Raw genomic sequence first — 20613 nt, 5'->3', positions numbered from 1 at the left:
TCCAGAATAAAAATTGCAATTTTTATTTGCTGAACCTAATTTTAAACTAAAACATCAAAGTGTCTCTTCCTCCATCACTAGAAATCAGATGGCAACTGGAGAGCACTGGTCCTTTGCTCCCCGAGAGGGCTCGAAGAAAAACAAAACCCCTGTGCAGCCCCTGGCCTTTCCTCTGCAGCCCCTGGGGATGCCCGCAGGCCACAGCAGGCAGCTGGAGGCAGCAGAAAGAGAACTCTGCCTGGTGAAGGCTCCTCTCTGCTTCTTTGGGAAGCTGATGGGAAGCCAGAGGTCACAGAGCATTGGAGGCCTGGCTTAAAGCCACCAGTCAGGCCAAGATGAAACATCTGCTCAAGTCTCCCCAGGCACCTGGCTGGGGGTGAGTGGGAGGAAGGAATGGAGAAAACTGATGCTAAACCACAAATTAGCACCCTGGGCCTTGGCCCTGAAATGGCCTCTGCTGGCATAGGAGGGGGTGAGACTACAAACAAATAAATAAAAGCGACACCGTGTCAAGGAGGGAGGATGACAGGCCCGTGGAAGCACGCTATGTCAGGCTTGAGCAGAGATGAGCCAGGGTATGATGGCTTACAAAACTCTTCATCTGGGGCCAATGGCATCAAAATGCAGACAGCACACAGGGCTGTGGGGAAGGGCCATTTGTTGGAGGGACTACAGTGGGGATTCAGGCTGAGTCTGGGTTGGCTCACCAGGTGACCCCCCATCTTTTGTTGTGTCTTGTTTTAGGCATAACCACCACAGACCTAGAACTAGGAAGCCCTGGCTGCCCTCTACTGGTGATTTCTGGGGATGATCGCAACGCAGCAGCACCCAACCTGCAACCCCAAAAGGGCCAAAAGAGAACCAGCTCCCGGGGAGGGCCAGGAGCGGCTGCACATTTGGCCGGGCCTCCCAGTGGTGGGACTGGCAGCATCCCCATCGGTCTGAGTGGGTTCCTCCATCTCTGCCTGGCTGCAGAGGGCGGGGCCCAGGACAACGAGGGCCTCTGGTGCTCACTTCAGAGGCATCGAGAAGAATTTGTTCCCAGACTTGCAGCGGATCTGCTCGGCGTGCGCACGCAGCAACGTCTCAGAGTCTTCAAACTCACCCACGATTTCCTTAAACCAGGAGAGGACCATCACGTTAAGGGGAATCAGGGACCCAGAGGGCACTGCAAACAAAGCCAGCCTACTGAAATCCTTCAGAGGTTAGGCCTGCTCAGGGGAGGCTGAGGGCCACGCAGGCGCCAGGCTCTCCAGGTTACCTTGTCTAATCAGCTCTGCAGTCTTGTGAGGTCAGTCCTAGCATCCCAACTTTGCAGATAAGGAAATGGATGCTCAGAGCCCTGGACCACAGAATCCAATAAAACCAGGCTTGGGACCTGGGTCTACTGGAGCCTGAGACCGGAGCTCCTTGCTGCCTCCAGAATGATTAGACCAAGAGCAGATGTGGCTACTTGATGATGGCCCACGGGCTGTGTCCCGTCTGCACATGTGTTGTCTGGCTCGCAAAATGTTTTCTTAAAAAATACATATTGGTTGCCAACATTTGAAAATAGAGGGATTACCCACAAAAATTAAGATTTCTGGCTTCTCTTGAGAAACAGAAGTGCTTGCAACACGAGGTCCACATTCCTGCATGGCAGCTGCCTGCACCAGGGGTGAGTACCGGCTCCTCTGAGGGCAGTGGCGGGAAAGTGAAAGATATCCCCTACTTATCACAATACGAGAAAGGCTGTGAGGGTGGACGTTCTTTAGACCTGGTGCGTTTCACTCATTTCCAGCACCTGCCAGGCCCCTGGGAGCACCCAAGCCTTTGACCTCTGGGTGAGGGTCTAGGACTTCAGGGGAGGCCTGCAGCATCCTTTCAGATTAGTGTTCTAGGGCAGGGCTTCTCAAATTTTAACGTGCACACAAATCCCTAGCGATCTTGTTAAAGTTCTGATTTCTTAGATGTGGATTGGGGCTTGAGTGAGTGCTGCTAATAAGTTCCCAGGTGGTCTGGGACTGCACTGTGAGGCGCAGGGTAAGGGGTTGGGGTCTCTGGCTATGCCAGTTATTTCCTATGCCAGGATTCAGGTTTGCATGCCTAATCCTCAGCACCTGTCAGCTCCCCTCCATCCCCCAGCTTCTGGGGTTCAGCACCTTCCATGCTCCTGCCCTGGGAATTCACCTGTAGTTCCCGTAGGCACTGCCCTTCCAGCTGGAGATGTGCATCACCCACGCACCAGGCCAGACTGATGTGGAATGAGGGGTCCTGCGGAGGAACGGCGGGGAGACAGGCGGTCACCTGGAGGTCGTGGCAGGCTCAGACATCAAAGCAGCTCTGTGACAGAGTTGTCACGGTATCCCTGCTGCATCCCTGACCTGATTCATGGGAGACTAGAGCCTCAGTGTTGATCCCAAGCACCCTCCACAGACAGATAAAATAGCCCTGGGTTGGTCCCTGCTATGGACTGAATTGTGCCCCCAAATTCATATATTGAAGCCTTAACCCCCACTGTGATGGTATTTGGAGAAGGGGCCTTTGGGAGGTAATTAGGTTTAGATGAAGGTGGGGCCTTCATCTAAAGGTGGGGCCCTCATGATGGGATTAGTGCCCATATAAGAGACGGCAGAGAGCTGCTTCCTCTCTCTTTCCATCATGTGAGGACACAGTGAGAAGATGGCCATCTACAAGCCAGGAAGAGAGGCCTCAACAGAAACTGACCGTGATGGCACCTTGGTTTTGGACGTCTAGCCTCCAGAACTGTGAGAAAGTAAATTTCTTTTTTAAAATCATTTATTTAGTTAGTTTTGGTTGCATTGGGTCTTTGTTGCTGTGCGTGGGCTTTCTCTAGTTGCAGCAAGTGGGGGCTACCCTTCGTTGCAGTGCGCGGGCTTCTTATCACGGTGGCTTCTCTTGTTGCAGAGCACAGGCTCTAAGCGCGCGGGCTTCAATGGCCGTGGCGCTTGGGCTCTGTTGCTCCGCGGCATGTGGGATCTTCCCGGACCAGGGCTTGAACCCGTGTCCCCTGCATTGGCAGGTGGGTTCTTAACCACTGTGCCACCAGGGAAGCCCGAGAAAGTAAATTTCTATTGTGTAAGTCATCCAGTCTATGGTATCTGGTTATGGCCGCCTGAGCTAAGACAGTCCTGCTCTCAGAGGCTCTCCTTTACATATCATAGAGAGTCATTACCTCTGGGATGTGGAAGAGAACACATGTCCCAGATTTAATGTTTTCTGATCAAAAATATTTCAAGAGATGACACACTTTTTAAGATGAACAAAAACCAAAATGTCTAAAATTATAAAACTATAAATTATCTCCACTCAAATTCATACTTATATCTCTCAGCATGATTTTAAAAGAATATATCAAGCAAAACCACTGGCCCTTTAAAGCCCTGATATTCGACTTGGAGTTCCAGTTCCCCTGGAGGAAGGTATGCGAAGCTGCAACTCTACCTGGAGTGTCAACGTGACTAAAAGGTATTGGGGAAAACTACTTCCTAAAAAATATAAAAATAAACATGGATACATTATAGAGTAGAAGACATAAATCTCATGCATATTGAAGACACCTCAGCCCTCAACTCCCCAGGGTTGTGTGTCCTCTGAGGGCTGGCCGAATGGACACTTCCCACGGGCAAGTTCTGGAGGGCTCTTCGGTTTGCCTCTAACAAGGGTTTCTTTAAGACTGATTTTATTCCTATTAGAGATGGGTCAGTGGAGAGAAAAAGACGCTGCTGATTACCTGGTAGAAAGTGGTGAGGTCAAACTCCTCCATGACCCTGTCCACCTCTGAAACCAGGTCCAGGAATTGGGTGTGTCCCGAGGTGACCTCGAGTCCAACAAAGGTCCTGGGGGGAGACAGAGGTGGAGACCACACGGGCATGAGACGCAGCCTGAGAACAGAAACCATCCTCGAGGGGGCAGAGGATGCGACAGAGGAAAGCCGGGAGGGAGGGAGTTCTGGGCCGTGAGTTCAGTTCGTTTCCCTGCTCTCCGAGCTGGCTCTCCATCCTTCCCCGGCTCTAATCGCACATCCCCCCTCCTTCCCCAGGGTCTAAGAACCCTAGCAGGGCCGTCTTCATCTGCTGCTGCCAAGGCTACGGACCCCCAGGCTGTGGCGCCCAGGCTTGCCGGCATAGCTCCCATGTCGGACTCGTTCTCCAGGGCTTCCCTCTCTGGCACTTCCCTCTCCCTCCCGCTAATCTCTAAAACCCCTCCCTTGAACCCACAGCCTCAGCCAGCCCCCATCCCATGCCCGGTAAAACGTGCGTTCCGACGATTTGTCTCCCTCGGCAGTCTCTCACGCCTCCCCTCCCATCTTCAGTCCACTCGGCCAGAAACCGCTCCGTCAAAGCTGCCAACCACCTGTGTTCCTGAACTCAGATACTTGACTCCTCCCTCCCTGAAGCCCTTTTTTCTCTTGGCTTCCAAGAGACCACCCACCACACCGTCCTGGTGTGACCCCACCTCTGGCCTCCTGTTCTGTCTCCTCTGCCGCCCTCTCTTCTTTCCAGCCTCTAAATGGTCAGGGGCTGCAGAGCCGGCGTCGCCCGCCCTCCCCCGCAGGCTGATCTCACCCAGCCCTGCTTTCAGTATCACACAGCCCGATGGATCCCACATTTCTATCTCCGGCTGGCACCTCTCTTGTATACCCACTTGTGTATGCGACTCTTCCACCCGGGGGTCTCATAGGCAGCAAAATCCACCAGGTACAAAGCAGAACTTCTCATCTTCCTCCCACAGGTGTTTCCCATCACAGACAATGGGGCCATTTATCTATATTTACCTAGCTGTTCAAACCCCAAACCCAGGAATCTACTTTAATTCTTCCCCTTACTGTGCACAGACCCAACCCACTGGTAATTCCAGTTGATTCTACCTCCAGTATATCGGGAATGTGTCTGCTTCTTGGCTCTTCCACTGCCATCGCCCTAAGCCGGGCCACCACTGGCGCCTCACCTGTCTCCTGTCTGCTCTCCCTGCATCCAACCTCGCTCTTTTAGATCTTTTTTCCACTCAGGAGCCACAGACACAGACACGATAGGGCCGGACTGACGTTTACAAATGTAAATTGGATCACGTCTCTGCTTAGATCCCTCCGATGGCTTCTGTGACACTGAAAATCCAAACTCCTGACCTTGACCTTGAAGGCCCTGTGGGAGTTAACCCTGCCTGACTCATCTCCTCACACTCTCCCACGTGCTCCCCAAGTTCTGCTTCACTGGCCTCCTCCAACATGCCAGGCTCTTTCCTCCTCAGTCACCTCCTTGGCTGTGTCCTCTGCTTGGAGGCTCCTGGGGTAGCTCTTCCCAAGGCTGATTCCTTCTTGTCCTCATGTCGCCAGCAAATGCCACCTTGCTAGCGCCCTCCTCGGCCACTTGCTCCAAACTATCGTTTCACACGATAGTTATTAATGATCTCATTTCCTTGTTTATTGTCTGTCTCCCCTGCAGAATGTGAGATCCCACAGAGCAGGGACCATGCCGACCTTTTCACTGCTGATCTGTAGTGTACAGCAGGTGCCTGGCACCGGGAGGTGTTTAACGAATTTGTGAAGCATAGAATGAATGAATGAATGAGTGAATGAGTACTCTTCTTAGAGGTGCTGAGAGCAGAAGGCAGCTCAGATCCAGTGAGTGGATCTGACAGGGAGGCTTGCTTTGAAGCCTTGATAACAAGTTTCTTCGTATGTTCATCTCATCCTTGAATGCTTTTATAAAACTTGTTTCGTTCATCTAAGCTTCACAACTGCCCAATGATGGATGCTTGGAAATGGGACAGGATGTGATGGATGATGTGACAGCTTGGAAATGGCAGGTCACAGAGGTTGAAGGTATGAGCTCAACATTAAATTGCAGGCAGAGCTGGTCAGGCACCCAGGTTTTCTTTGAGTCTCAGACTTTTCCCACTAAACCAAGATGTTGTTCTCTCCCTCTGCTCCTCCTCCCATGCTCCCTGAGTTATTTTTCTTAATGAAAGGTTCAGATTTGGGAACAGCTGCCCTTGTAGTCATAGGGCCGGTTAGAACACAAACAAACAAAAAATTGAGAGAGACAAGACCTCCTCAAGTCTTTACTCCAAAGAATCCTCTTCTGGAAACAACTGGGGGCAGCGTGGGGAGACCCACCTGGTCTTCTCTTGATTGGTGTAAATCTTTACCCGGTCGGCAGTAAAGCAGAATCTGAAATTTAGAAGAAGGACCACATTTCAGGAAGAATAATAAGGAAAAAAATCAGAGAAAATAGTGTATATTCAAAAACATTACTTTGAAAATTCAGTTAACTCATTTCACATTTAGTATTGTCACCCTATTATACAGGTGGTAAACTGAACCCTAAAATATTAGAGCTGGGCAAGACCTTAAATAATCACCCAGTCCAGGTAACACATAGCTTCACTCAGATGCTAGCAAAAATTTTACTTTATTAAGAGCAGCTGATTCCAATAAGCGATTTGCGACTACCCCAGCTTTACTGATGGGAACTGAGAAAGTCATCAGGCCGGTGATAATAGATCACTTGAGAGCCAGTTTTTTTCTTTGCAGGTTAACAAGACAATTCTGATCCAGTCTAAGCAACAACAAGAACATTTCTGTGTGCCTGGGCTGAGCTTGGGGATCCTCATACAACTCTGTGAGGCAGGCGCTATAATGACACCCATTTTACAGACACAGAAACTGAAGCTTGGTGAGGCTGAATTTGGTGAGTCACAATTTGAACTTCAATCTGCCTGATTCCAGAGCCCTTGCTCTCACCCGATGCTTTAGTGAGGGGTCTCTGTTGGTGTGAGATTGCCGCAGAAATACCGTCACCCACCTCTCAGATCAGTTACACGGGGACCATCAAATTCTGCCAGGTAAGTGCTCTGACTCTGGCTGGTTCCGCCTGTGTTCTCTGGGTCACTAGGTGATCTCAGGGAACAAACTGGCTTCCTGCCCTTCCTGGACCAACTTGGCCAATCCCATTACAGGAAACACTCATTTTACAGGCTCCAGGCCAAGCTCTCACCCTCATCTGAGGGAACGCAACAACCCAGCTTGCCGGTTAGAATCTCACAACTTGTCCAAGGGCACGAAGTCAGTTAACTTTTGGCTTTCCTGTCAGCCTTCAGCCTCCTAGTGCATCCCTTCTGGGGAAAATGTAAGGGGTGATAGAAGCAGCAGGAGCTCGGTTAAGTGTAGAGTACCTGCCAGATGTTCTGGGGTGGACATGGGGCATTTGCACCCAACTATAAAGGGTAATTTTATGCATTGACTTGACTGGACTAAGGGTTGCCCAGATAGCTGGTAAAACATTATTTCTGGGGTGTCTGTGAGGGTGTTTCCAGAAAGATTAGCATTTGAATTGGTGAACTGGGTGGAGCAAATTGCCCTCTCCAGTGTGGGTGGGCATCATCCAACTTTTCAGAATAGAACAGAAAGGCAGAGGAAGGGCAAATGCACGCTCTCTCTGCTGGAACTGAGACGTCCAGCTTCTCCTGCCCTTGGACGTTGGGGTCCTTGGTTCTTAGGCTTTCAGGCTCATATCAGTCATTACGCCACCGGTCCCCCCACCATTCCCCGGTGCTCAGGCCTTTGGACTCATGCTGAATGACACCACTGGCTTTCCTGGTTCCCCAGCTTGCTGTTGGCAGATTTGGGACCTGACCTTCATAACTGCGAGAACGAATTCCTACAGTGCATTTCCTCCTATCTCTATCTCTCTATCCTATTGGTTCTGTTTTTCTGGGGAACCCTAATACAGATTTTGGCACTGAGAATGGTTCTACAGGAACAGAATTTTAAGGATGAGTTTTCTGAATTGGTTCTGGGGTTTCTGGAATTCGCTCTCTAATCTGATTCGATTCAAAGACGCTCATGACTGTATCTCCAGTAGTAAAGAGAGCACTGATAGGCCGCACGGACTGTTTCTGGAGATGTGAAAATGTCTTCCTTGATACCCCTCATCAGCCATTTATTAGAAGCGAGGTGAGTGACCCTATATGCTACTTGCGAACATTTCTGGAAAACTAAGGAATATAATGATGTTGGTTGGCTGCTCCTAATGTTGCTGGACAAAGTGGTGAAATAAAAAGATGAGCTCAGGGTATTGAGTTCCCAACTCAAGCATAAAGGACCTAAGAGCTTCTCGGTGTGCCCTAAAGGAGACCTTGATTCCCTGTAGCTGCAGGGCTGAAATTGCTGGAAATCAAATCTGGAACCTTATCCTGCCATTTGCTGAATTATAACACAAGTTGAACTCCTCGAACAAGCAGGATTTTACAGTTAAAGTGAGGGCACTGATTGGGAAAGTATGGGGGACTTGTGGGAAACTCTGATGAAGCTCGGCGCATTGAGCCCTTAAATTCTTTTTTTTATTTTATTTTTGGCTGCATTGGGTCTTCGTTGCTGCGTGCGGGCTTTCTCTAGTTGCGGCGAGTGGGGGCTACTCTTCCTTGCGGTGCGTGGGCTTCTCATTGCGGTGGCCTCTCCTGTTGCAGAGCATGGGCTCTAGGTGTGCAGGCTTCAGTAGTTGTGGCTCGTGGGCTCAGTAGTTGTGGCTCGTGGGCTCTAGAGCACAGGCTCAATAGTTGTGGCACACAGGCTTAGTTGCTCCGTGGCATGTGGGATATTCCCGGGCCAGGGATCGAACACGTGTCCCCTGCATTTGCAGGCGGATTCTTAACCACTGCACCACCAGGGATGCCCGAGCCCTTAAATTCTGATGAGTCTTCTCGGACGCAGTGGAAGTGTCCTCCCCCACCTAGTGTTATGGACCTTCCCACCTCTGAGGGGATTAACCCTGCATTGCCTGAGGAAATGGTAATGGCCTCCCCTGAGGCAGATGCCAAGAAAATGCTGAGTCCCCTCAGGACCCACCTCCAACACCCCTCTTTGCTTCTAGACCTATAACTAGACTCAAGTCCCAGTAGACCCCCTAAAGGTGAGGTACCATGTGTGGCCCACGAGGAGATGCGCTACACTCCAGAACTATTTGAGTTTCCTAACATATACAAGCAGAAATCCAGGGAACGTGTGTGGGAATGGATATTAAAGGTGTGGGGTGGGACTTCCCTGGTGGTCCAGTGCTTAAGAATCTGCCTTCCAGTGCAGGGGACACGGGTTCAATCCCTGGTCAGGAAATTAGGATCCCACATGCCGCAGGGCTACTGAACCTGCACGCCACAACTAGAGAGCCTGTGTGCCGCAACTACAGAGCCCACATGCTCTGGAACCTGCGTGCCACAACTAGAGAGAAGCCTGTACGCCACAATGAAAGATCCCACATGCCGCGACTAAGACCCGACACGGCCAAAAATAAAAATAAGTGAATATTAAAAAAAAAAAAAAAAAGGTGTGGGGCAATGACAGAAGGATCAAAAGTGGGATCAGGCTGAATTTACGGATATGGGCTTGCTAAGCAGAGATTCGGCATGTAATGCTGCAGCTCCGGGAGTTGGAAAGGGGTCTGTTTGGTTAGATGGCTGAAACATGGACCAAAAGGTGGCCCACAGTGAGTGAACTGGAAATACCTGGCCCGCAAGGTGGGCGTAGTTACCGTAAAGGACAGCAGAGTCGAAGCAGCAATCAGAAGTCTGACTTGTGCAGACACAGGGCGTTGGCTGTTTCTAGAAGTGACATAGATAGGAAGCCTACCAAATTCTTCCTTCATCTGTATAAGCAAGAAAGTTCTAGGCCAGGTGAGCCAAAGTCTAACTTGAATCATAAAGGCAGAGTCATGGCCCCTCAATTCCCAGAATGGAGCCAGTTCACAGAACCAGAGCCGCTTGAATGAAGGGGAAGTCGGGTCCCCTTGAGGAAGAACCCCGGTACATTACTACAAATTTATACTGTTAATCTTTCTCCCAGCCTTCCCCAAAGGGACCTATGCCATTTTACCAGGGTAACTGCGCACTGGGGAAAAGGAAATAACCAGCCTTTGGGGAACTACTGGACATTGGCTCTGAAATGACACGAACTCCTGGAGACCCAAAATGTCACTGTGGCTCATCACTCGGAGTAGGGGTTAATGGAGGTCAGGTGATCCGTGGAGTTGTAGCTTAGGTCCATCTCACAGTGGGCCCAGTGGGTCCCCAAACCCATCCTGTGGTTATTTCTGCAGTTCCAGAATGTATAATTGGAATAGACATACTCAGCAACAGGCAGAATCCCCACACTGATTCTCTCACCTGTGGAGTGAGGGCTATTACGGTGGGAAAGGCCAAGTGCAAGCTATTAGGGCTGCCTCTACCTAGGAAAATGGTAAATGAAAAGCAATACCGCATCCCTGGAGGGACTACAGAGACCAGTGCCACCATCGAGGACTTGAGAGATGCAGGGGTGCTGACTCCCACATCTCCATTCAACCCCCGTTCTGTCTGGGCGGAAGACAGATGGATCGTGGAAGGTGACAGTGGATGATCATAAACCGATGACTGGAGGTGGTGGCTCCAATTGCAGCTGCTCTTCCAGATGTGGTTTCATTACTTGAGCAAATTAACACATCCCCTGGTTCCTGGTTTGCAGCTACTGATCTGGCAAATACACTTCCCTCCATCCCTGTCCAGAAGGACCAGAAGCAGTTTACTTTCAGGCCAGCAATGCACCTTCACTGTCCTACCTCAGGGCTACAGCACCCTCCAGCCCTACGTCCTAATTTACTGTAGAGGGTTTGCTCACCTTTCCCTTCCACTAGATATCACACTGCTCCAGTACATTGATGACATTATGTTGACTGGACCTAATGAGCAGGAAGTGGCAACTACTCTAGACTTATTGCTAAGACATTTGTGTGTCAGAGGGTGGGAAATAAATCCAACTAAAATTCAGGGCCTTCTACCTCAGTGAAATGTCTAGAGGTCCAATGGTGTGGGGCATATCGAGATAGCCCCTTTGAGATGAAGGATAAAGTAGTTTTGAAATAAGGTATGTACCTTTTTTTTTAAAACATAATGCTATCGCACACTTTATAGACATAACTTTTATGTGCATTGGGCAACCAAAAACTTTGTGTCATTCACTCTATTTTATTCTGGAACAGAACCCACAGTATCTGTATCTGCTCTGAATCAGCAGCCACATATGGTGCTGTTTCCCTTGTAGCCAGGACTCACGGGGCCAGGAATCAAGGGGTAGGAATGGGAGTGGTACCACTCACCATTGCCCTAGTGATGCATCAGCAAAATGTTTGCTTCCTGTTCCCACAAGTTCATGCTCTGCTAGCCCAGAGGTCTTAGTTCCGAGGGAGGAATGCTTCCACCAGGAGATGTAGTGCTTCCACTGAACGGGAAGTTGAGACTTGCCACTCTGGGCTCCTGTACCTTTGAATCAACAGACAAAAGAGTTACAGTGTTGGCTGGGGTCACTGATCCTGACTACCGAGGGGAAACTGGACTACTACTCCACAATGGAGATATGGAAGAGGATATCTGGAATACACGAGATCTGTTAGGGCATCTTTTAGTATTGCCATGCCTACTGATTTCAGGCCAAGGAAAACTACAACAACCTAATCCAGGCAGGATTAGTAATGGCCCAGACCCTTCGGGAATGAAGATTTGGGTCACTACCCCAGGTAAAGAACCACAACCATCTGAGGTGCTTGCTGAAGGCAAAGGGAACAGAGAGCTAGGTAGTGGAAGGTAGTTGTAAATATCAGCTACGACCATGTGACCAGTTACAAAAATGAAGGCTATAATCGTCATGAGTATTTCCTCCTTACTTTGTTATGAATATGTCTGCAAGTATATATACACAGGACACCTCAGGGACACTGCAGATTTGGATCCAGAGCCCCACAGTAAAGTGAGTCACACAATTTTCTGGCTTCCCAGTGCATATAAAAGTTACGTTTATACTACACTGTAGTCTGTTAAACAAAGCCATTATGTCTAAAGAAACAATGTACATACCTTATTTTTAAAATACTTTATTGCTAAAAAATGCTAACCATCATTTGAGCCTTCAGTGAGTCATCATCTCTTTGCCGGTGGAGGATCTGGCCTCGATGTAGGTGGCTGCTGACTGGTCAAGGAGGTGGTTGCTGAAGACTGGGTGGCGATGGCAATTCCTTAAAATGAGACAACAATAAGGCAAACGATGAAGTTTGCCACATCGATCAATTCTTCCTTTTATGAATAATTTCTCTGTAGCGTGCAATGCAATGCTGTTTGATAGCATTTTACCCACAGAACTTCTTTCAAAATTGGAGTCAATCCTCTCAAACCTGCCACTGCTTTATCAACTAAGTTTATGGAATATTCTAAATCTTTTGTTGTCATTTCAACAATCTTCACAACATCTTTACCAGGAGTAGACTGCATCTCAATAAGTCACTTTTTGCTCATCCATAAGAAGCAACTCCTCATCCGTTAAAGTTCTATCACGAGATGGCAGCAATTCAGTCACATCTTGAGTCTTCACTTCTAATTCTAGCTCTCTTGCTGTTTCCATCACATCTGCAATTACTTCCTCCAGTGAAGTCCTGAGACCTTCAAAGTCATCCATGAGGGTTGGAATCAACTTCTTCCAAACTCCTGTGTATGTTGATATTTTGACCTCTTCCCATGAATCACAAATGTTCTTAATGGCATCTAGAATGGTGAATCCTTTCCAGAAGGTTTTCAAATGACTGCTCAGATCCATCAGAGGAATCACTATGTATGGCAGCTACAACCTGATGAAATGTATTTCTTAAATAATAAGACTTGTAAGTAATAAGACTTGAAGGTTGAAATTACTCCTTGATCCATGGGCTGCAGAACTGATGTTGTGTTAGCAGCATGAAAACAACATTGATCTCATTGTACATCTCCATCAGAGCTCTTGGGTTACCAGGGACATTGTCAATAAGCAGTAATATTTTGAAAAGAATCTTTTTTTTTCTAAGCAGTAGGTCTCAACAGTGGGCTTAAAATAGTCAGTAAACCATGCTGTCAACAGATGTGCTGTCATCCAGGCTTTGTTGTTCCATTTATAGAGCACAAACAGAGTAGACCTAACATAATTCTTAAGGGCCCTAGGATTTTTGAAATAGCTAGTGAGCACTGGCTTCAATTTAAAGTCACCAGCTGTATTAGCCCCTAACGAGAGAGTCAGCCTGTCCTTTGAAATTGTGAAGCCAGACACTGGCTCCTCTCTGGCTATGAAAGTCCTAGATGGCATCTTCTTCCAATAGAAGGCTGTTTCATATATTGAAAATCAATTGTTTAGTGTAGCCACCTTCATGAATTATCTCAGCTAGATCTTCTGGATAAGTTGCTGCAGCTTCTACATCAGCACTTGCTGCTCACCTCACACCTTTATGTTATAGAAATGGCTTCTTTCCTTAAACCTCATGAACCAACCTCTGCTAGCTCCAAACTTTTCTTCTGTAGCTTCCTCACTTCTCTCAGCCTTCAGAGAATTGAAGAGGGTTAGGGCCTTGCTCTGAATTAGGCTTTGCCCTAAGGGAATGTTGTGGCTGGTTTGATCATCTATCCAGACCACTAAAACTTTCCCCAAACCAGCGAAACGCTCTTATCATTCTTGTGTTTACTGGAGTAGCACTTTCAATTTTGTTCGAGAACTTTTCCTTTGCATTCACAACCTGGCTAACTGGGACAAGAGACCTAGCAGCTTTCAGCCTACCTCTGCTTTTGACATGCCTTTCCTCACTAGGCTTAATCATTTTTGGCTTTTGATTTAAAGTGAGAGATGTGTGACTCTTTCTTTCACCTGAATACTTAGTGGCCGCTGTAGGGTTATTAATTTCAACACTGTTGTATCTCAGGGAATAGGGAGGCCCAAGGGGAGGGAGAGAGATGTGGGGGAATGGTAGGTTGGTGGAGCAGTCAGAACACACATATTTATCAATTAAGTTTGCCCTCTTATATGGGTGAGGCTCCTGGCGCCCCAAAACAATTACAATAGTAACATCAAAGATCACAGATCACTACAACAAATATAACAATAATGAAAAAGCTTGAAATATTGCAAGAATTACCAAAGTGTGACAGACACAAAGTGAGCAACTGTTGTTGGAAAAATGGCACTGACTGATTTGCTCAATGCAGAGTTGCCACAAACCTTCAGTTTGTAAAAAATGCAGTATATGTGAAGCACGATAAAACAATAAAACAATAAACAAGGTTTGCCTGTACATATGTTGAGCAAATATCTTTGTTTTCTTCTCTTATTCCCTTACCAGGTACCATAATATGTAGTGACTTTATACTAGTATTCAAGTATTGTTAATTTTACATCATAGTATTCAAGTTATGGGCTTTCAGAAGAGTAAAAAGTATCGCTCAAGAAGATTACCTCCTCTTCTGGGGAAGGGATTAATGCATTTTCAGATGTACACTGGATGTTGTATCATGTTAGGCAGAATTATGACCTTGTTGTGGTCTTAATTTAGAGATTAAGTATGGTTTAAGAAGATGCATGTAAGTGTCAAGTTGATAAGGGGTGGACTTGAGATGGTTAATTTTATGTGTCATCTTGACTGGGCTAAGGGATGCCCAGATAGCTGGTGAAACATTAGGTTTGGGTTTGTCTGTGAGAGTGTTTCTGGAAAGATTAGCATTTGAATTGGTGAACTGAGTAAAGCAAACGGCCCTCCGCAATGTGGGTGGGCGGGCATCATCCCATCTGTTGAGGGCCTGAATAGGACAAAAAGGCAGAGGAAGGACAAACTCCCCCTCTCTGCTTGAGCTGAGACGTCCATCTTCTCCTGCCCTCTGACACTGGCGTGCTGGTACTCAGGCTTTCAGGCTCACACCAGGACTTGACACCATCAGCCCCCTGATTTTTAGGACTTTGGAATCAAATTGAATTACACCACCGGCTTTCCTGGTTCTCTCCTTGCAGATGGCAGACAGTGGACTTCTTGGCCTCCATAACCACATAAGCCAATACCTATAACAAATCTCCTCTTATGTATATCTGTATACATTTTATTGATTCTGTTTCTCTGCAGAACCCTGACTAATACATCAACCAACACCCTTTCTCCTGGTGATCTTATATAGGAGGACTGCTCTCCCATTTTGTGCTGGTAGAGTGGTCAACCTGCCCCCACCCAGGGGTGTGTACTTGACAGGCCTGGACAATCAGAGCATAGCATTCCCTCAGTCACAGCCATAGAATCAAAGGTACACTACCCACTCTTGGTCATCTTAGGCTCAACCAGTCAAACCTGAAGAGGCCACCTGGCCCAGCTTCCTTCAGGACATAGGCTAGAAAACACTGCACCAGCAGGGCAGCACCAGGGAGGGCCAACCCAGTGGTCCAGGGGCTGTTCCCTAAATAAGCAAGAGAACAAGCTAAATCCACCCACCCCAGCCACCCTGGGGAGCAATACCTCTTGTAATAGCCCTTGCGCAAAGTTTCCAGAGGTCCCAGCAAGGGACCTGCCTAGGTAGGGAACCACCGCATGCAGGGATGCCCAAGCCATGGTTTTCCAGGAGGGGCTTAGTTCACTCACAGTCTTCCCAGCCCAGACACGACGTGCTCATAAGTCATTTTTACCATAAGTGACGTGGCCGAAGAACACATATGGCATTCTACCTTTATCCAGGGACACAGCTAGAAGCAGGATAACTGAAGCATTCTCATGTAGAAGGGGAAAGGACTTGCTGCCATCTGACGTCTCCCGGTCCCATGTATGAAGCCAGTGCTACCTCTAAACATTTTAGTTACACCAGCCTATAAATTCCCCGTTTAAGCCACTTTTGGTTGGATTTCTGGCACCGGCGATCAAGAGGGTCCTGACTAACGTACATGACTCAATAAAAAGAGGGATGGGGGCTGGATTAGGGGGAGAGATGAGTTTTAGTCCTGAGTCTCTGGCTAACTGACTGAATTGGAGCAAATCCCTTCCTCCTCTGGCCCTGAGTAGGGGCTACACAAAATGGGCAGTCCTCCAATGGGGCAGAGTAGTTCTATGGAATTCCTGGGCCTCGGGCCTCCTGAACTGCGAGGGTGGGGCTTTGGCTAAAAGACTTCTGTTTTTATCTCTCTTACCCAGCTACACATCAGGGATCTGTGTAACACCTCATCAGAAGAAAGGACTCTGCAGATAAGACCAGGAGTAGAAAACCACCACCTGGATGGCTTCTTAGGCTCCTACTGGAACCAACATTCAGAGGATCCAGAGGAGGATTTCTGGGCTCTCTCTCTCCTGCTCAGTCATTCAACAAACACCTATTTGATGCCTATAGTGAGCAAGGCACCTGGAAAAAAGCTGTGGGGTAATTCAGAGAGCAGCCGCATTCCTGGCCTGCAGGACTTGGGCTCCAAGCGGGAGATGGGACATGGGGATGACTGAATATGGATATGAGGATGAGTGGAACGAGCACTGGGGTATAGACAAGCACAGGACAGCAGGGTCCCTGGGATTGAAGAATTCTGGAGGAGATACCAATTGGGACAGCCTCAGTGAAGGAGCAGTGCTTTGATCTGGCCAAGTCTCGAAGGAGGGGCATTTCTAGTAGAAAGAAGAGGTATGAAATAGTCAAGGGAAAAGAAGCCTAGGCTGGCAGATAAAACCAGAGTGGGGGTGAGCTCTGATCGTTCGCCAAGCGCCACGTTGAGGGTATGCGTGATCTCATTCACTCTTACAAGTCCCCCTCTGAGGGAGCCACCACCACTCCCCTGACCCGCACACAGGTAAGGCTCGGAGGCTTCCAGAGCTTACGTGGCACGCCCAAGGGCACATGGGATGAAGCGCGCAGCAGGCGGCTCTGGGAGATGTTCGATGTGCTAACCTTTAGGTTTGCCTGCTTGAAGGGGTAGTGCCTTCCACAGGTCCATCCCCACAAGAGCTCAGGACAGGAAGAGGAGCCTTGAAGGGGAGGGAGATGAGGGGCAGAGGGAAGCACTGGGCACTCACCTCTGGAAGGAGGCCACGCGGTCTTTCAGAGCCTGCACGAAGGGGAGGATCCAGTGATGGCGCAGAACCACGCTCTGGGACAGGCTGAGGTGGAAGGCCTCCATCCTTACCAGCCGGGGGACGTATGTCTGTGCGTGGGGCAGCAGCACGTCAAGCAGGTCCAGGAACTCCTCCCTGGCTTCATCTGGAGGGGAGGAGTGGAGAGGGTGGGCCATTCTCTTAGCCAGGGCGGCATGGCTGGATGAAGCCCAGAAGGCAGAGAAAGGCTTTTGAGAGTAGCTTATGTCTATGTATTTCGAATAATACTTTAATATGCATTTATGGCTACAGAAGTAACACATACATGCTCTTTGAAAAGTATTCAAGTGAGAAAAGAAATATGTGACAGAGAAAGTAGGGGCCCCTGATATCCTATCACGTACAGCAGTGGTCTCCAAACTACTGTGATTGCACAGGCCCTTAGTCAAACAAGCTTGCCCACATATCCACAATAAATGTGTATTTATTTATAAATGACAAACATGTGCTACACTGCAAAATTATGTGTGTTATAAAATGTACACTTGGAACAACAGAAATTTTAAAAGATGAGATAAAGAGAAACACATTAAAAGGTTTTAATACTGTTCTCTCTAATGGATCATCTTGATCCCGTCCCCAGGCACATACAGCCCACTTTCAAGATACTACCCTAGAGATAAAGGCTGTCAGATGTGATGCCTATTTCCCCAGCCTTTTCTCAGTGCATGTACTAACGTATATATCTTATTTGTTAAAAAAGATGAGGGCATACCAGTTCTTCCATTGGCTTTCTCCATACAACACTACATGTTGGACAGCCTTCCTCTCATTACATAAATCAAGCTCATAATTACAGCTCCACAGTAACCCATAATCAGAAACAGTTCATTTTTTTAATCAGACATTTAGAATCTCCTGATTGTTCATAAAGACAAAGAATGCAACAAGGACCACCACTGTATTTTCACAGATTATTCATTTTTTTTAACCAAACATGTGACTAGAGCTGCATGGTTAATAGTCTGCTCACAACTAATAACTTACTCGATTTGCTCAAGTGCCCCGTGGAGTATGCAGTATAGAGAATCATTCTCATTCTGTGGATGGGGAAATGGAGGTTCCAAGAGTTTACCTGATCTAACACAATGTAGTAAAAGCCACCACATTCTCCGTGTATCATGCTAAGAACTTGACATAGATTATCTGATTTAATCTTCACAAAAGTCCTAGAGGATAGGTATTACTACTATCCCCATTTTAGAGATGAGGAAACTGAGGCTCTGAGAAGTCAGCAACTTACTAAAGGGCACACAGAGTAGTGGGTACTGGAGTGAGGTCAGACTCTGAACCCTGGGCATTTTCTGCCTGCCACTCACTCATTAGGGCTAGGGTGGGGTGGGACTGGAGGCCAGCACACCGACAGCCCTCTTTGAAATAAAGTACCAGCTACAGCTGCAGTCTGGGATGGCCTTGACACTCTGCCCTAGACCCTCCCTTGGTCATATCCTCATGAGCAGGGAGAACAGTATACACAGGGTTAGTAAAAAATATTTCAGGTAACGAATTCAAAACTGAACTGTACAGCACAGGGAACTCTGCTCAATGTTATGTAACAACCTAAATGGGAAAAGAATTTGAAAAAGAATAGATACATGTATATGTACAACTGAATCACTTTGCTGTATACTTGAAACTATCACAACATTGATAATCAACTACATCCCAGCATAAAAACAAAGGCCAGAAAACCTGAAACCAAGTTAACAGAAAAATTCCCTAGTTTTTGAAACTTGTTCTCTCTCTGTTGAGTTAATCTCTTTCCCACCACCAGTGTCAGAGGTTTCTGGCTTCTTCCTCCTTGTTGGGGCCAGCTTCCTCCCATAAGGGGCACCTGTCAGTGTCAGCCACGTGCCTGTCACGCATTACTCACATGGTACATAGACGTGGGTGGCCCAGTTGCCCCGCTCGTGGGGAAAGGTGCGCACCCGGCCCCCATGTTTTGCGCTATCATCCGCAGGCCTCTCCTCGGTGCCTGGGAACATGTCCAGCACACTGTCGGGTACTGGCAACTTCTGGCTGGGAAGGGGGCTCTGGCCCCTGCAAGAGAAAAGAAGAAATCAAGTACATTTAGCCTCTTAGCATTCTCTACCTCTGTACACACAATGAAAGTTGTAACCCCTTGTACCAGGTGAGTCTGTGTGTCTGTTTCTCACCAGGTGCTGTAAGCAGCTTCTAGATAACCACAAAGCTCTTTCCCCAACACTGTCTCATTGGGGTCTCCCAACGGCTCGCGGAGGCAGACTTTAGCAGGGAACGTGGTCCCCATGGTTAACAACGGGGCAAGTGGCAATATGTGGTTCAGAGGTCACATGCCCTAACTGGACAGGCCTCAGCTGGAATGACACTTCCTAGCTCCGTGGACTTGGGCAAGTCATGTGCCTCTGTGGGCCTCAGTTTCCTCATCTGTACAGTGCACTGCAACCTGATAGGGCTATTGTGAGATGAACCGGGAGACTGCTTGAAAAGCACCCAGGATGCACCAGGCTTGGCAATTAAGAACTGAAGCTCCACAAAGTAGGAGACTTGGATGGTTTTGCTCAGTGCTGAGTCCCCAGTCCCGAGCCTGGCGCAGAGAGGGTGCTCAATGAATATATACTGGATAAAGGAAAACACTCTCCAAATGAGGAAGCAGACCTAGGGTGGTACAGCGGTGCGCGTCGGGAGACGAGTGGGCCAGCGGCGGAGGCTGGACCCGAGCCCACGTTTCCTGCCTCCTAATCTTGGCCCAGCCGGGTGGGGGCACTCCAGGGCTTTGTCCAAGGCTGTCCTCCGGATCCTCCTTTCCCCCGGTGCCCCTTTTCCTTCCCTTGCGAGCAGCCCGGCACCCTCCCCAACCACCCCAAAGCTCGGGTCCGGTCCGGGTGCCAACCCGCACCCTCCCCAGAAAGTCTTCCTCGCTCCTCACCGACTGCAGCCTCTAGTCCCCGGCCGGACCCGGGCCCCGGCCTCAGCCTCATCCTCGGAGCCGCTGCTGCTGTAGCCCACCAGGGGCGCCGCACTCATGGGGGACCCCCTTCGCTAGGGCACAGCCGGCCCGCCAGCAGTCGAACCACACCCGGAATTCCTCTGCGCCGGAAGTGCTCTCCAGGGGGCGGGGCCCGGGTTAGCACCGCCTCAGGGCGGGGTCTGGGGCGGGGCCCGGCAGGACTCGAGCCAAGAGGCTACCCACCTAGACTACACTTGCTGGCTCGCCGCGCTTTGACCACTACCTGGAGCTTCCCGGAACCGCCATCCTCCGTGTGCCCATTAAACAGATCGCTCTCGGCTCTGACCTCTCTGTCCGCTGCTCGGTCTGCAGCAGCTCGGGACCTCCCAGCAGCAGATGGTCTCTGGGTCAGAGGTCAGCGCATTAGAGCCATCGGAGTCTAGTGCCCGCACCCTTGCCCTCGCCGTCCGGGCGGGGTCAGAGGTCCCGGGGCCTCTTCCTCAAGCTGGCCCAAAGTACGAGCTCCGGGGTCCCCTCCCCTAAGAGCGAGCTGAACAGTCAGAGGCGGGTCAGTTCCAGAAGTTCTGAGTCTAGGAGGCCCCTCCTCTCAGGTTCAGGGGTCGGACAGGGGGCTGGGTCCTGGGAGCTCCCACCCTTAAGGCCGAGTAGGGTGGTCGGAAACAGAGCGCCCTCCCTGGGCCAGCTGAGGTGTGCCGGCCGGGCGACTGGAGAGCCGGCCCGGCGCGCGCGGCTGTCCGACCCGGC

General features: G+C 49.1%; 1 protein-coding gene across 3 annotated transcripts; it reads right to left on the bottom strand.

Moving 5' to 3' along the window:
• USB1 (U6 snRNA biogenesis phosphodiesterase 1) lies at positions 1-20577 on the bottom strand. Of its 3 annotated transcripts, none has more exons than XM_089903155.1 (7): positions 20132-20577; positions 18793-18959; positions 16842-17025; positions 6119-6172; positions 3734-3839; positions 2170-2253; positions 1-1115 (listed from the first exon to the last, which is right to left on the bottom strand). In XM_089903155.1, exons 1-7 carry the CDS (start codon positions 20167-20169, stop codon positions 1011-1013), a joined length of 738 nt encoding a protein of 245 aa, XP_089759281.1. In that variant the 5' UTR covers positions 20170-20577; the 3' UTR covers positions 1-1010. The 3 variants fall into 3 exon arrangements, with proteins under 3 accessions (XP_089759281.1, XP_089759282.1, XP_022411644.1); XM_089903156.1 differs by lacking the exon at positions 20132-20577 and adding an exon at positions 19828-20022 and having other exon boundaries at positions 2126-2253; XM_022555936.3 differs by lacking the exon at positions 20132-20577 and adding an exon at positions 19828-20021.
• Between the last annotated feature and the right edge of the window lie 36 nt (positions 20578-20613).

This window comes from Delphinapterus leucas, chromosome 20 (genome assembly GCF_059928025.1).
Source record: "Delphinapterus leucas isolate spDelLeu-1000000601 "Yukka" chromosome 20, BTC_Dleu_Yukka2, whole genome shotgun sequence".
NCBI lineage: Eukaryota > Metazoa > Chordata > Mammalia > Artiodactyla > Monodontidae > Delphinapterus > Delphinapterus leucas.
The sequence above is the reverse complement of the archived record's forward strand: the minus strand, read 5'-3'. Positions and strand labels throughout refer to the sequence as shown.